At 49.6% G+C, this 14,562-nt stretch overlaps 1 protein-coding gene across 4 annotated transcripts in view; it reads right to left on the bottom strand.

Annotated features, from left to right (window-relative positions):
* The window catches only part of CFAP61 (cilia and flagella associated protein 61), a 252,953-nt gene that overhangs the window by 64,663 nt on the left and 173,728 nt on the right, over positions 1-14,562 (bottom strand). For all 4 annotated transcript variants that reach the window (XM_008256339.4, XM_051845334.2, XM_008256341.4 and 1 more), the window contains one exon: positions 1,649-1,941. In XM_008256339.4, the coding sequence (XP_008254561.2) occupies positions 1,649-1,941 (293 nt within the window). The remainder of the gene's footprint in view (positions 1-1,648; positions 1,942-14,562) is intronic.

Below are 14,562 nucleotides of genomic sequence, written 5' to 3'. Positions count from 1 at the left end.
ACTGGCAATACTAAGCGCTGCCAAGAATGCAGAAATTGGAACTTTCACATGCTGCTGGTGAAATGCAAAATGGCACAGCTAACTCTGGAAAGGAGTATGGCAACTTCTCAAGAAGATAATTGCTCGCCTGCCCTACAACCTAGCCTTTTTTTTTTTTTACGATTTATTTATTTATTTGAGAGGTAGAGTTACAGTGAGAGGGAGAGACAGAGAGAGAGGTCTTCCTTCTGCTGGTTCACTCCCCAGATGGAGGCAACGACCTGAGCTGTGCCGATCCGAAGCCAGGAGACAGGAGACCTCCTCCGGTCTCCCATGTGGCTGCAGGGCCCAAGCTCTTGGGCCATCTTCTACTGCTTTCCCAGGCCATAGCAGAGAGCTGGATTGGAAGAGGGGCAGCCAGGACCAGAACCAGTACCCATATGGGATGCTGGTGCTACAGGCAGAGGATTAACTACTGTGCCTCGGCGCTGATCCCCAACCTAGCCATTCTTTAGGCATATAGTTCAGTGAAATCAAAACATGCATCTACACAAGGTCATGTATAAAAATGTACATAGCAGGCAAAGGAATAGACAAAACATGGTATATCCATACAATGGAATACTATTTAGTGATACAAAGGAATGAACTTTTGACATGTAGGACTATGTGGAATCTCAAAATCAGTATATTGAGTAAAATAAACCAAATTAAAAAAAATACTGCATAATGTAAGATTCAAGTTGTAACAACTGTGGCTTTAGCAGGCACAGACCACTTAGGACACCATTTGCAGGTACATAGACCGTGACACCAACTGTTCAGCTTCCTAGGGCTGCTACAACAAACCAAAAGAATTTAGTGGAAATGATGTTGCTTGACTTTTGAGGCTAGGTCTCTCTCTCCCCCTTTGCTCTTAGAAGCAAACCACCATGCTGTGAGGAAGCCCAGCCCCACAAAGGACCATTTATAAGTGCTCTGGCTGCAGTCTCAACTGAAGCTGCCCTCTGCATCAACAGCCAGGTGTGAGTGAGGATGCCTTCAGGGAGCCAGCACTGTGGCATAACAGGTAAAGCCGCCACCTGCAACGCCAGCATCCTGTATGGGCACTGGTTCGAGTCCTGGCTGCCCCACTTCTGATCCAATTCCCTGCTGATGCACCTGGGAAAGCAGCGGAGGATGGGCCCAAGTGCTTAGGCCCCTGCACCCATGTGGGAGACCCGGAAGAAGCTCTGGGCTCCTGGCTTCGGCCCAGCCCAGCCTCCAGTCATTGCAGCCATCTGGAGAGTGAACTAACGGATGGAAGATCTCCCTTCTGTTTCTGTCTCTCTCTTTAACTCTGCCTTTCAAATAAATTATTCTTTTAAAAAACATATGACTTCCAAATGACCCCTGCCCCACTAGCTCCGACTTCCACGGCAAGCCAGAGCCTGAGTGAGGACTGCCCAGCTGAGCAGGGTCAAAGCCCAGACAAGCAGAAATCTAGCAACAATAAATGACAGCTGTTGCTTTAGCCCACGGAGTGCGCTTGTTACTCAGTAAGAAGCAACCCTTAACAGTTAGGAAACAAAACCCGGGTTTAGGAATCTGCTGCCCGCAACCTTCTGCACGCCCCAGACCCTGGGAGGGGATCACTGGTCCTGGCCGGTGAGCGAAGCTCGCGACTTACCGAGCAGGGAAGTCTGAAAGGCTTGGTCTGCGTGGTGAAGGAGGCGCTGCAGATGGGGTCCGGGTAACGGCCTTCGTTCCACTGCGCCAGGATGGCCTCCTGGTGCACGGTCACGCCGGCTGCCCTGAGCGCCCCGTCCACTGCGCTTTCCACCGAGTAGTTGTTGAGGCAGGTGATGGTGGAGGCGGTGGGGGGCTGCACGAGGTGGATGCAGGAGCCCTTCACGCCCAGGTGTAGCAGCGTTTCCACGGTGGTGTAGGTGTCAATTGTGTTTCCATAGACAATGACGTTCCCTAGGAAAGGAGGGGATCCACTGAGACACGCAGCCCAGAAATCCAAAAAACCTTATTAGTCAAATGCTAATAATGCCGGGTTGCTCCCTCTGACCCTCTCATCTTTCAGCTGCAGGAAGCCAGCGGTGTTACCTAGCAACGGTGACCAAGATAATTTAGCAAAGAATTGGCACAAAACATCCCACAAAGTAGTCAAGTACTTTTAGCGCAGAAGTAGGACATTCATTCATGTTCCTATAATTTGAAAGTTGAAATTATGCCGAATGAAATGGTCTAGGATAAAACCTTTTATCTTGTTTTTGTTCCCTCTCTGCTGTACTTATTAAGGAAACAAAATTACTCAAGTTTGCAAAAACACAAGTTCTAAGAGATGAAAGAGAGGACAACAGTAAAAAAAATATTCGTGCACAGGATGCTGTGTTCTCATTTTATATTTAAATTCTGAACTGGGTGGATTTCGAGGAAGTCTTTCTTTGTGGAGAGTTAAGGACTAGAACGTTCTGATTTCTGGTATATACTTTTAGGAATATTCAAATTCCGAGTTTTAGAATTTAATGTGTCAGACCGGCGCCAGTGGCTCACTTGGTTAATCCTCTGCCTGCGGCGCCGGGATCCCATATGGGCACTGGGTTCTAGTCCCGGTTGCTCCTCTTCCTGTCCAGCTCTCTGTTGTGGCCCTGGAGGGCAGTGGAGGATGGCCCAGGTGCTTGGGCACCTGCACCCACATGGGAGACCAGGAGGAAGCACCTGGCTCCTGGCTTCAGATCTGCGTAGCTCCAGCTGTAGTGGCCATTTGGGGGGTGAACCAAAGGAAGAAAGGCCTTTCTCTCTCTCTCTCTCACCATCTAACTCTATCTGTCAAATTAAAAAAAAAAAAAAAAAGAGTTTAATGTGTCAAGTCCCTGCCAGGGAGACTGAAAACCATTACTTTGGTCAACAAACACAACATCTTCAGATGATCTTGAATTGATACTTTTTGGTAGGAATGGGCTGGCTATCTTGGGAGATCAGTCCCCTTTTTTCTTGACTGCATGCACCCACTTGCCCTGCTACGTTCTGCCATGAGTTGAAAAACCATAAGACCCTCACCAGGCAGAATCTCATTATAATACAACAGTTGCCCAATCTTAGACTTCCCAGCCTGCAGAACCAGGAGCTAACATATCCTCTATTTTTTTTTAATCTTACTTATTTTTCTTTATCTGAAAGGCAAAGAGACAGAGCGCAAGCTATCATCTGCTGGTTCACTCTCCAAATACCTACAACATTCAGGTATTTGGGCCAGGCCAAGGCTGGGAACTGGACACTCAGTCCAGGTCTCACACGTAGATAGCAGGGACCCGACTATTTGAACCATCACCTGCTGTGTCCCAGGGTGTATAATAACAGGAAGCTGGACTTGAGACCAGAGCTGGGACTTCAGGCACTCCAATACGGGATGCAGGCTTACCCACTGTGCCAAATGCCTGCCCAGACTCTAGTCTTCAGAGCAATGGAAAGCAGACAAAGACACCTGCCAGGCACTCGCCATGGCCTGCGCAGCCAGGCTTCTGTGTGGCTGTAAGCTCCGTGTCCATCTCCCCACCTCACAGTCTCTGGAGCCTGCACAGTGCCTGGCCGGCAGTGCACCTGCCATGGGTGAATGACACGTGGATGAAATGTATTGGGATTTATCAGATGGCTGAGCCCCAACCTTTCTCCTTGCTAACTGGACCACACTTTGGTTAGTATGACCTCACTGGGGGCCAGATTTTCTTACTACATATTTCTCCTGGGTATTCACTATTGAGCTGGTATTCTGACCACTAAATGGCTTGTATGCTTGAGATTTGTCAGAGAGAAACCTATCCCCCTGCAGTGTTACTGGGTTTCCAGCATAGCTCACAAAATTCTACATCCCCCACCCCCCCAAATGTAAGCAAAGCTGTATGTGCCTACAACAAAGTATAGGCATAAAATAACATCCTGCCCTATTGGTGGTTTTTAAACTCAGGGGAAGAAGGAATATCATTCACATCTTTCATGTGCTATTTAAGGGAATACAGATGCTGAGGACAGACAAGAACAGGCACAGAGGAGCGTTCAGGAGTTTGAGAGGTTTCCTTGTAGATGTGAGTTTGACTCCCGGGCATGAGGCTTTCTTGTATCCTACATGGAGGTTAGTAGCTGTGTAATTATCATGTCGTATTATGCAGGCCAACTTTCAGCTGAATCAGGAGAGAAGAAAAGAGAGGGAAAGAAGGGGGGGGGCGACACGGGCAGACAACAGTGAGATTCTCAGAGAAACAGGCTTTCCTCAAAGCCTGGATTAAGAGTTAGAAGGAACAAAGAATTGAAAAGCAGGTGAAAGGAGGTGGCAACTCAAACCCAAGTACGACAGAACTGAGGGGGAATGAGGCTGGAGAGGCAGGGACCCTGTGCTGGCTGTGCCTTAGGAGACACTGGGGCTGACTACTGTTTGTGTAGTGGGCAGATGGGTTCTGCCGCGGCTCAACACCCTGATGGCTGGGCAGAGGGGATGCAGCCGCTCCAGGCTCGGGGGCCCGTGACATGTTCTCCTATAGCATGCTTGCATTTTCTTTTTATTACTATTTTATGATTTCTTTACTTGAAAGGCAATGAGAGAGAGAGAGAGAGAGAGAGAGAGAGAGAATCATCCATTTGCTTGTTCACTGCCCAAACGGCCACAAAGCCAGGGCTGGGTCAGGCTGAAGCCAGGAACCAGGAACTCCAGCCAAGTCTCCCACATGGGTGGCAGGAGCCCGAGTATTGGAGCCATCTTCTGCGGCCTACCTAGGCCATTGGCATAGAGCTTGATCAGAGGTGAAGCAGCCAAGACCTGTAACCAGTGCTTGGATATGGAACGCGGGCTGGGACTTGACCCTCTGTGTCACAATGCTGGCCCCTATGGCATACTTTTAGTAAGCCAGAAAACTTCAGTTAATTAAAGGTGAACTTATTTATATTTTTGAAAGATTTATTTTATTTATTTGAAAGGCAGAGACAGGGGAGAATCGGAGAGAGAAACAGATCTTCCATCTGCTGGTTCACTCCTCAAATGGCTGAAAGGGCCAGAGCTGGGCCAGGTGGAAGTTAGGAGCCTGGAACTCCATCTGGGTCTCCCACATGAGTGGCAGGGGCTCAAGCACTTGGGCCACCTTCTGCTGCTTTCCCAGGCACAGTAGCAGGGAGCTGGATTGGAAGTGGAGCAGCCGGGACTCCAGCCAGTGCTCTGATACGGGATGCAGGCTGTGGATTAACCTGCTGCGCCACAATGCTGGCCCCAAAGATGAATTAATTAGTGTATAAAAAGGGTCTTCAAAAAGCTCACTGAGAATGCATATCATGAAAAGACTGTGTGTGGGTTTTTTCCATTCCATTTTCCACGAACATTCTGAAGCGTCCTTGTAAGTCCCCCACTTGGGTGCAAGTACCTAGAAGAGGGTAGCATAATATTGCAAGGGCCTCTCACACCATCAGGATATCAACGCCTTGTTTTGAAGTTTCTGTGCTTGTGTACGGGAGGAATAGAGCAGGAAAACAGAATTTCCCCTGGATATCAGTTGTATGCTAACAGATCTGGTCACTGTCAGAGGTAAACGGCAGCTGCTCTACTTTAATAGCAAACGCTAAGTGCTGATTACAACACTCGGGGTGGGGGGTTTCAACAGAGGAGAATGGAACATGACCATAACATTTTTCATGGAGGCCAGTCTCGGGTGCTTCTCTGAGGGGATGAATTACGCATTAACTAAGAGCACAGATCTGAGCCGAGAAGCAGGGTCCAAGTAAGGCGGAGGTCGGAAGGCAACTGTGGAAGCTCCCAACATGAGAGCTGGCGAGCAGGTGCTCAAAGCCGTCCTCTCACTGCTAACCTGCAGCAGCCTTTGAAATAGAACGCCAGGGCAGTTCCACGCCGAGGGAGGGGTTTCTGGCCAGCTGGGGCGGGGGAAGGAGGCAAATCAACACAGGGTGAGCTGTCAGTTTCCCACCGCAGACTGTAAAGCACCTGCCGTGAAAATGGAAAGATGATCTCTTCTGGGGCCATCGCTGTGGGGCAGTGGGTTAACGTCCTGGCCTGAGGCGCCAGCATCCCATATGGGCGCTGGTTCTAGTCCCGGCTGCTCCACTTCCGGTCCAGCTCTGCTGTGGCCTGGGAAGGCAGTGGAAGATGGCCCAAGTCCTTGGGCCCCTGCACCCACGTGGGAGACCTGTAGGAGGCTCCTGGCTTTGGATCAGCACAACTCTGGCCATTGCAGCCAATTGGGGAGCAAACCATTGGATGGAGGACCTCTGTCTGTCTATCTGTCTCTCCCTCTCTGCCTATCTTCTCTCTCTGGGACTCTTTCAAATACATAAATAAATAAACCTTTAAAAAATATAAAAAAATAAAGATGATCTCTTCTGCTTTTTGATACACAGTGTAAATGAGGTGCCAGCATTGTGGCACAGTGGGTTAAGCCACCACCTGCAACTCTGGCATCTGGGGCCCAAGCACTGTGGTCGTCCTTCATTGCTTTCCCAGGCCATAGCAGAGAGCTGGATAGGAAGAGGAGCAGCCAGGACTTGAACTGGTGCCCATATGGGATGCCGGGACCACAGGTGGAGGCATAAACCACTATGCCACAGCGCTGGCCCCCATAAAGCATGTTTTTAAGAAGAATGAATTTTCCATTTTTGAGAAGCTAAAGCCTAGGATTTCCATGCCCTGTGCCTGGCCTGCCCCGTTCTGCTCTGCCACATGAAAAGGGAAGCATGTATCAGATACAACACGACAAAGGTGTTCTTGGGTGATTCACACGGCAGAATTTTAATGTGAGACTTTCCTGACAAATATGCTTTTAATAAGGCAGTAAATTGTATTCAGCTAAAGATAAAAATAATTGATCCATTTCAAGCCATTACAGCAGCCTGATGATTTTTTCTAACTTTACTTTCATCCCTCGTTTCCTTTGCATGGGAAGTATGGAGGTAGCAGCAGACGAATTTCAATTTGTTTCAATGCATGCCAGAAGCTGTTCTCATGGATCCCACCGGCAGTCCTGTGCGTGCGCCTCACCCACACCCCCCATGAGTGCTCCAGGTTTTGTTTACATTTGAAAGCTGTGTTCCAGCCTGTGACAGCACTTGCCACTTACTCGTTGTGGCACTGGGGCTGATGTCACGGGTTAGGTTAGTTTCTTTCTAGAAAGCCATTCGATTTCAGAGCCCGGGAAAATTGACTTCCTTCCGGTTGGTCTAATTCCATCCCAGCATGATTGTGGTGAGCTCCTTTGGAAGTGGGGGACAGCGCGACAGAACGGTGGAGGTGGGGTGGGACCTGTGTGTAATCTGTAACCGGCAGAAGTTCCGAGGCCAGATGGACTCCTACTAGCAGCACCCATGTCCCTGCTACTCAGCACCCCGGGTCCTCCCTCTCGAACAATCCTTCTGCTGCTCCCAGTGAGGTCAGGCCTGGTGTTTCCCGGGACCTCAGGTATGGCTCTGGACCGACAGGCAGTGACACACAGGGAGCTGTTTTTCTGATTCTTTTGAAATGGGCACTGTCCTTGGCTACCTTCCCCCAACTCCCACCCGAGTGATTTAGAAACGGGGGCAGAGTGAACTGCTGGGGACAATGTCTGCATAGCTTCAAGCGTCGTGGAGAGGAAGCCAGGACTGACGTGTCTGGTGTCAGCTCCACGGGGTCTTTCAAACCAGCAGGAAGGCTGCTCCTTGTTTTCCCATGATGCTCCAGGCTTGCAGTTCCTGGCTGGGTGATGGGTACTGTTGGGTGCCAACCTGGCCAGAAGAAGGAACACCCAGACATGCTGAAGATGGTAAAGCATCACTTCTCGGTGTGTCTGCAAGGAGACTGGCACCGGAGCGGGTGGGCTGAGGGGGGAAGATCTGCCCTCTGTGTGGGCAGGCACCACTCAACAAGGCAGAAGACAGAGGATTTCATTGTCCTCTCTTCCAGTTGGGACACCCTCTGACTCCCAGCCTGGACATCGGAACTCCAGGCTCCAGTGTTATACTCGGGTCCCCTTCCTGCCATGCCCCCAGGTTATCGAGAACTTTGGACTCAGACTGAGAACTAAAGCATTGATTTCCCCAATTCTAAGGCTGTTAAACCAGGACTGAGCTACACTCTTGGCATCCCAGGGTCGCCAGTCTGCCCACAGCCTGTTGAGGGATTTCTTAACCTCTACAATCAGGTGAACCCATTCCCCTAAGACATCCTCTGTCAGTCAATCATCTCTCTATCTATCATATTTCTTGTTTGTTGGTTGGTTTATTTATTTTGACAGGAAGAGTTAGAGAGAGAGAGAGAGAGAGAGAGAGAGAGAGGGTTATAGACAGTGAGAGAGAGACAGAGAGAAAGGTCTTCCTTTACCATTGGTTCACTCCCTAATGGCCGCCACGGCTGCTGCTGCACCAATCTGAAGCCAGGAGCCAGGTGCTTCTCCTGGTCTCCCATGCGGGTGCAGGACCCAAGCACTTGGGCCATCCTCCACTGCCCTTCAGGGCCATAGCGGAGAGCTGGACTGGAAGAGGAGCAACTGGGACAGAATCCGGTGCCCTGACCGGGACTAGAACCTGAGGTGCTGGCACCGCAGGCAGAGGATTAGCCAAGTGAGCCACGGCGCCGGCCCTATCATCTTTCTTGTACCCATCCTGTGGGATCTGTCTGTCTGGAGAGCACTGACTAAAGTGGCCCTCCCATAACTGACGTTATAGAAATAGCTGGAAGTGGCTGTGCCAACAGGACCATCACGTGGACAAAAGCTGACCCCTGCCAGCCATCACCTGGTCCGTAGCCACCCAACTCCCGCTGGCTGCTGCCCTCTCCCTGTAACCCATTCTCACTAGATCACGTTCTCTCTGATGGCATGGGTACCACAGACGGAAGGGCTGCTTTCCTAAAGTGCTATGAAGCATCTTCAAGAAGTTTATGGAGAACGAGTGTTAAGGAAAAGCTATGGATGGGTTGCAAAAATTATTCTGCACCAAAATAAGTTTTATCTTTTTTTAAAAAAAAAGATTTATTTATTTATTTGAAAGGCAGAGTTACAGAGAGACAGGGAGAGAGAGAGAGAGAGACCTCAACCCCCTCCCCCCAACCCTAGCCTCTCTCTTTGTTGCCTTCTATTACTTTTTTTTTTTTTTGACAGGCAGAGTTAGACAATGAAAGAGACAGAGAGAAAGGTCTTCCTTCCATTGGTTCACCCCCCAAATAGCCACTACGGCTGGCACGCTGCACCGATCCAAAGCCAGGAACCAGGTGCTTCCTGCTGGTCTCCCATGAGGGTGCGGCGCCCAAGCACTTGGGCCATTCTCCACTGCCTTCCCGGGCCACAGCAGAGAGCTGGACTGGAAGAGGAGCAACCAGGACAGAATCTGGCGCCCCAACCGGGACTAGAACCCAGGGTACCAGCACCGCAGGCAGAGGATTAGCCTAGTGAGCCGTGGCACCAGTCCTATGTTGCCTTCTATTAAGGCTGGGCTTGTTCCTCCTTCCTTGAGGGACCCTTCTGCAAACGTCAGAGCTCTCATTAAGGCCAGAGGTCACCTCTACAACTGGTTGGCACCTGGAGTACAGAAATCTCCATCTCTACTCAGAGACTGAGGTCCTCTCCTTCACTGTCGCCATGAGGGCAGGGGCTGGAGACCCCTCACAATGTAGCCCGGGTTCCACCACATGCAGGAGCCACAGTGATGCTACCTGCAACCTCCATTCATTTATTGGGCTCAGTGTGAGACACCATCCTGAGGACAGCGTGTAACACCTCATTCAATCCTCACAGCTGCCCACGTGAGAAAGAAAGCAATAACCCAGCATCCGAGACAAGACACAGAGGGGTTACGACACTTGCCCAGGGAAATGGCAGACCCAAGGCTTGCACACAGGCCCTCTCACTCCAGAACCCGAGCCTTGATGAACGTCTATGATTTGTGCATAGCCGACCTCAGCTCCCCTGTACAGTCACTGTGCTATTGCTCATTAAAGGCAAGAACATTTTTAAAGAATAGCATCAATTTCACTTAATGGTTTTCCTGTCTCAACTGACCATCAATTTTCCCATTAGGCTGAATACAAACCATTTTTTAAAAATATTTATTTATTGGGGCCTGCGCCATGGCTCATTTGGTTAATCCTCTGCCTGCGGCGCCGGCATCCCATATGGGCGCCGGATTCTGTCCTGGTTGCCCCTCTTCCAGTCCAGCTCTCTGCTGTGGCCCGGGAGTGCAGTGGAGGATGGCCCAAGTGCTTGGGCTCTGCACCCGCATGGGAGACCAGGAGAAGCACCTGGCTCCTGGCTTTGGATCAGTGCAGCGCGCTGGCCGCAGTGGCCATTGCGGGGTGAACCAATGGAAAAAAGGAAGACCTTTCTCTCTCTCTCTCTCTCACTGCCCCCTCTGCCTGTCCAAAAAAAAAAAAAAAAAAGATATAATTTGGAGCAGTAATTTTCAAAGAAATGGCTTGGAGCTTCAGCAACCTCCAGCATGCTGAGTTATCTCCGAAATGGTGCTGCAACAACTATGCTGTTTTCAAAATGAAGTCCTGGAAAGGCCAGAGTGTTTTCCACAATATTAGAAGGGATTTGGAAACTCAGCGATGAAACTCAAGCATCCCAGCCAAGGTCTCAGTTAAGAGACAGAGACCTTCAAGGCAAACCAAGTGACCTGGCATGACTGGGAATTTCTCCGTGCATCTCACCCTGCTGCTGGGCACACTGCACCCTGCCAAGGTACACAGAGGAGGCTGTACTTGGAGGCTTCCTCTCTAGCTGGGTTCTGCTCCGAGCCACATTTCCTGAAGTCCCTGCAGGTGTATTTCTGTCCGCTTTTGTCATTTCTTGGCTCTCAGGTGTGGGTGGGCTTTCTGCAGCTGGTTGGGCAACTGTCCTTGGCCCATCTCTTGTGAGATTTGGACTGTGACCCAAATCTATGATTTGGACTGTGACCAGCATCATGGGTGCTGGGGGCTGGGGAGGGGAGGGAGAACCGGGGAGGAATGGGGTGGAGGAAAGGACAGGAAAACAACCACAAGGATAAGGTCTGGATGGGACAAGAGTCAGGTCGGAACATGACCAAACTACAGCAAAGCCACACAGAGCTGCCTGAAGGCGGTGGGCTAGCGGTCTTCTCCCTTCCTTCTCTCACATGAGAAGTCACTTGACAAGTCTACCCAGAGTTAAGTTAACTTGGCTCTCAGAGCCTGGGCCCACATCTGTGTGTTAAGGGCACCCACATACGAGGTGCCTTGCAGAGGCATGGAGAAAATCGCCTGCAAGTGACAGGAACTGAATCTCTACACACTCCTTAAACTGGCTGCAGAGTGGATGAGTGGACAGAGCAGGCACTCAGCGGAGTTATGCAGTGCCAGGCAGACATTCCTAAGCCTCAGAAAAAACATTTCCCTCTGAGTGGGCCCCCGGACATCACACTCCGTGACAACCAGGCAAGCTGGCAGAAGGGCACGGACGTCTCCCCTCACCTGACGAGCAAGAGGGCGAAGGAGACGGCGCCTGAAGGAGACCACAGTACTTGCTGCTTTGAGATTCTCAAATTTGCTGTCATGGATACTCAGCCTTAAGAGCTTCACGTGGGGTCCGGCGCTGTGGTGTAGTGGGCTAAGTCTCCACCTGCAGTAGCGGCATCCCATATGGACGCCAGTTTAAGTCCCAGCTGCTCCACTTCTGATCCAGCTCTCTGCTATGGCCTGGGAAAGCAGTGGAAGATGGCCCAAGTGCTTGGGCCCCTGCACCCGTGTGGGAGACCCGGAAGAAGCTTCTGGCTCCTGACTTCGGATTAGCTCAGCTCTGGCCGTTGTGGCCATCTGGGGAGTGAACCAGCAGATAGAAGACCTCTCTTTCTATTTCTTTCTCTTTCTCTCTGTCTATAACACTACCTCTTAAACAAATAAATGCTTTAAAAAATAAAAAAGAGCTTTTCTTGCCATTTTCAAAGGCCCTTTTCTTGGTCAAAATGTTCCCTGGTGCCATCACCCAAACACCCAAAGAATCAGCGTGAAAGCACTCCACGCTAGCAGGCCTGGGCACAGTCCCAAGACAGACTGTGTGTTCATGTCATTGAACATTGGCTGCAGTACTTGGGGAAGCCAAAGCTACATTCTGAGGTCTGGACTTGACAAAATGGCAATGATTTGTCACAAATTCTGTGGATAAATACAGGATTGTGCAAACTGTGGCTCACCACCGATTTTTATAAGTGAGTTAGTTTCACTGGAGCCCAGCTGCACCCATTCGTGTAAGGATTGTCCATGGCTGCTTTCTCAGACCACTGAGGCTAAGCTGACTGGTTGTGACAGAGACCAGAGGGCCCCTCAGTCTGAGCTATCTAGTGATGAGCCCTTGGCACTAAAAGTTTGCTGAACCGTGGATCACACAATTCTCTAAGTGCACGTAGGGCTTGGGGCAGTGAAGAAAGAATGAACAAAACGTTGAAATGGGTTTAAACACAACCAGGTGCAATGCTGCAAATAATACCAAGCTCTGGTGTCAATACGTGAAGACACTTTATGGCCAGCTTTAAATCGGTGTGGCTGGTGCGTCCCTATAATGTCCCACCTCTGCCCAAAGGTTCCAGACCCAGCAGGTTTTACGGGTGACTGCTGTGCAGCCTTTGAGTTACTTTGCATTCTAGGTAGCCTGGGAAGCATGGGATGCTTTCGTGAGACTGGCATGCCCTGCATTACAATATTATGACCAGAAAAGCACAAAAGAGAAAACTACAGAAAGCCAGTCTCATTTATGAAGGTAGAGAAGAGCCCACAAGGTCTTAGCCAAACCAGTCCTGCACCAGGGGCCGGTGCTGTGGCATAGCTGGTTAAGCCACCACCTGTGACACTGGCATCCCATACGAGTCTCGGCTCAAGTCCTGGCTACTCTTCTTCCAATCCAGTTTCCTGCTAATGCACCTGGGAAAGCAGCAGCAGATGGCCTGAGTGATTGGGCCCCTGCTATCCACATGGGAGACCCAGATGGAGTTGTAGGCTCTTGGCTTCAGCCTGGCCCACTCCTGGCTGTTGCAGCCATTTAGGGAGTGAACCAGCAGATGGAAGATCTCTCTCTCTCTCTCTCTCTCTCTTTCTCTCTCTCCATCTCTCTCTCTGCAACTCTGCCTTTCAAATAAATAAATAAAAATATTGCAAAATGAAAGAATCCTGCAATGTAGTACATGCCATTTGATAGCCATTTTAAAAAGTTTTAAGGTTGTAAATTAGTAACTTTTTAGTGTAGCAAATGTCAGCAATTGGCAAAAAGTTCATTAATACCTCAACTGTCCACCAAAAGTAAGAAGAGACTGCACCATGCCGTGGTATCCATCGGGGTTGGTCCTAGACGCCCTCCTCACATCTTCCCACATATTCACATCATCTCTAGGTTACTTATAACACCCAATACAATGTAAACGCTATGCAAGTAATTGTTAATATTGCATGATTGAAGGAATAACAATAAGAAAATAAAGTCTGTGCGTGTTCAGGACAGACACATCTTTTTGAAAGTCAGATAGAGAGAGAGCAAGAGAGAGGTAGGTACAAACAGCCAGAGACAGAGATAGCCATCTCCCACCTGCTGATTCACTCCCCAAATGCCTGCAATAGCTGGGGCTGGGCCAGGCTGAAGCCAGAAGCTTGGAACTCAATCTATGTCTCCCAGCTGGGTGGGAGGGACCCAAGTACTTGAGCCATCACCATTGCCTCCCAGGGTGCACACTGGCAGAAAGCTGGAATCAGGAGTGGAAGAGCTGGAACTCTAACCCCGGCACTCCTTGGTGGGTCACGGGTGTCCCAAGGGGTATGACAGCTGCTCTGCCAAATGCCCACCCTTTTTAAAAAATGCGTTCCAACTGTCGTTGGTTGCATCTGAGGACAGAAAACTCATGCATATGAGGAGCTGAGTGCATATTTAATCTCAATGTATTAATTGTATTGAAGAATATCCATAGGTATGTTTAAAAAAACTGAGATACTTGATTACACATATTGATGCCCACTTTCTGAGCACTCCGTGGCTTTCACATCCCTGGATGAACTGGAGGTCTGGGTCGGATTCCCCACTCCAACCACAGGTGGCTGAGCACCTCAGCCGGGCCACTGACTGCCACCCCTGCACCCTGACTTCCGGGTTTCCCCTCAAGACACCCAGGTAGTCAGGCCTGGTCTCACCAGCAGAACAATTTCAATGAGATCCGAGCAGTAAGAGAGGGAGGTGCTTGAGAAACCCCTTCTGAGTGGCAGAGGCGTTTGTTCGTACAAATGCTTTGCTGTCTCATTTTGCTTCAAAAAGCCGCATGAACTTGAATATGTGTATTTGTGGGAAGGACTGCTCCAGCAACACCAGGAAGGAGAACAATGGATTAAGAACAGAAGAAAAGAGTTCTCCAATGCAGGCCTTTTTCTCCCTAGGTCTTTTCGGCTTCACAAAAGGAGACATATTTTCCATATAATTGCTAAACATGTTTGCTTATTAAATTATTCTTTAATTAGTTAATGATTTTAGCCCTGCTTTGCTCTTCGGATATTCATTTTGTGTAATAAAATAATTATAGATAATTAAACTATCTGAAGCCTTTTTCTTTCCCCCAGCAAACATGCTGGGTATCCAAAAA

This window comes from Oryctolagus cuniculus, chromosome 11 (genome assembly GCF_964237555.1).
Source record: "Oryctolagus cuniculus chromosome 11, mOryCun1.1, whole genome shotgun sequence".
NCBI classification, from domain to species: Eukaryota; Metazoa; Chordata; class Mammalia; order Lagomorpha; family Leporidae; genus Oryctolagus; species Oryctolagus cuniculus.
Note: the sequence above shows the minus strand (reverse complement) of the source record. Positions and strands in the feature narration are given on the sequence as shown.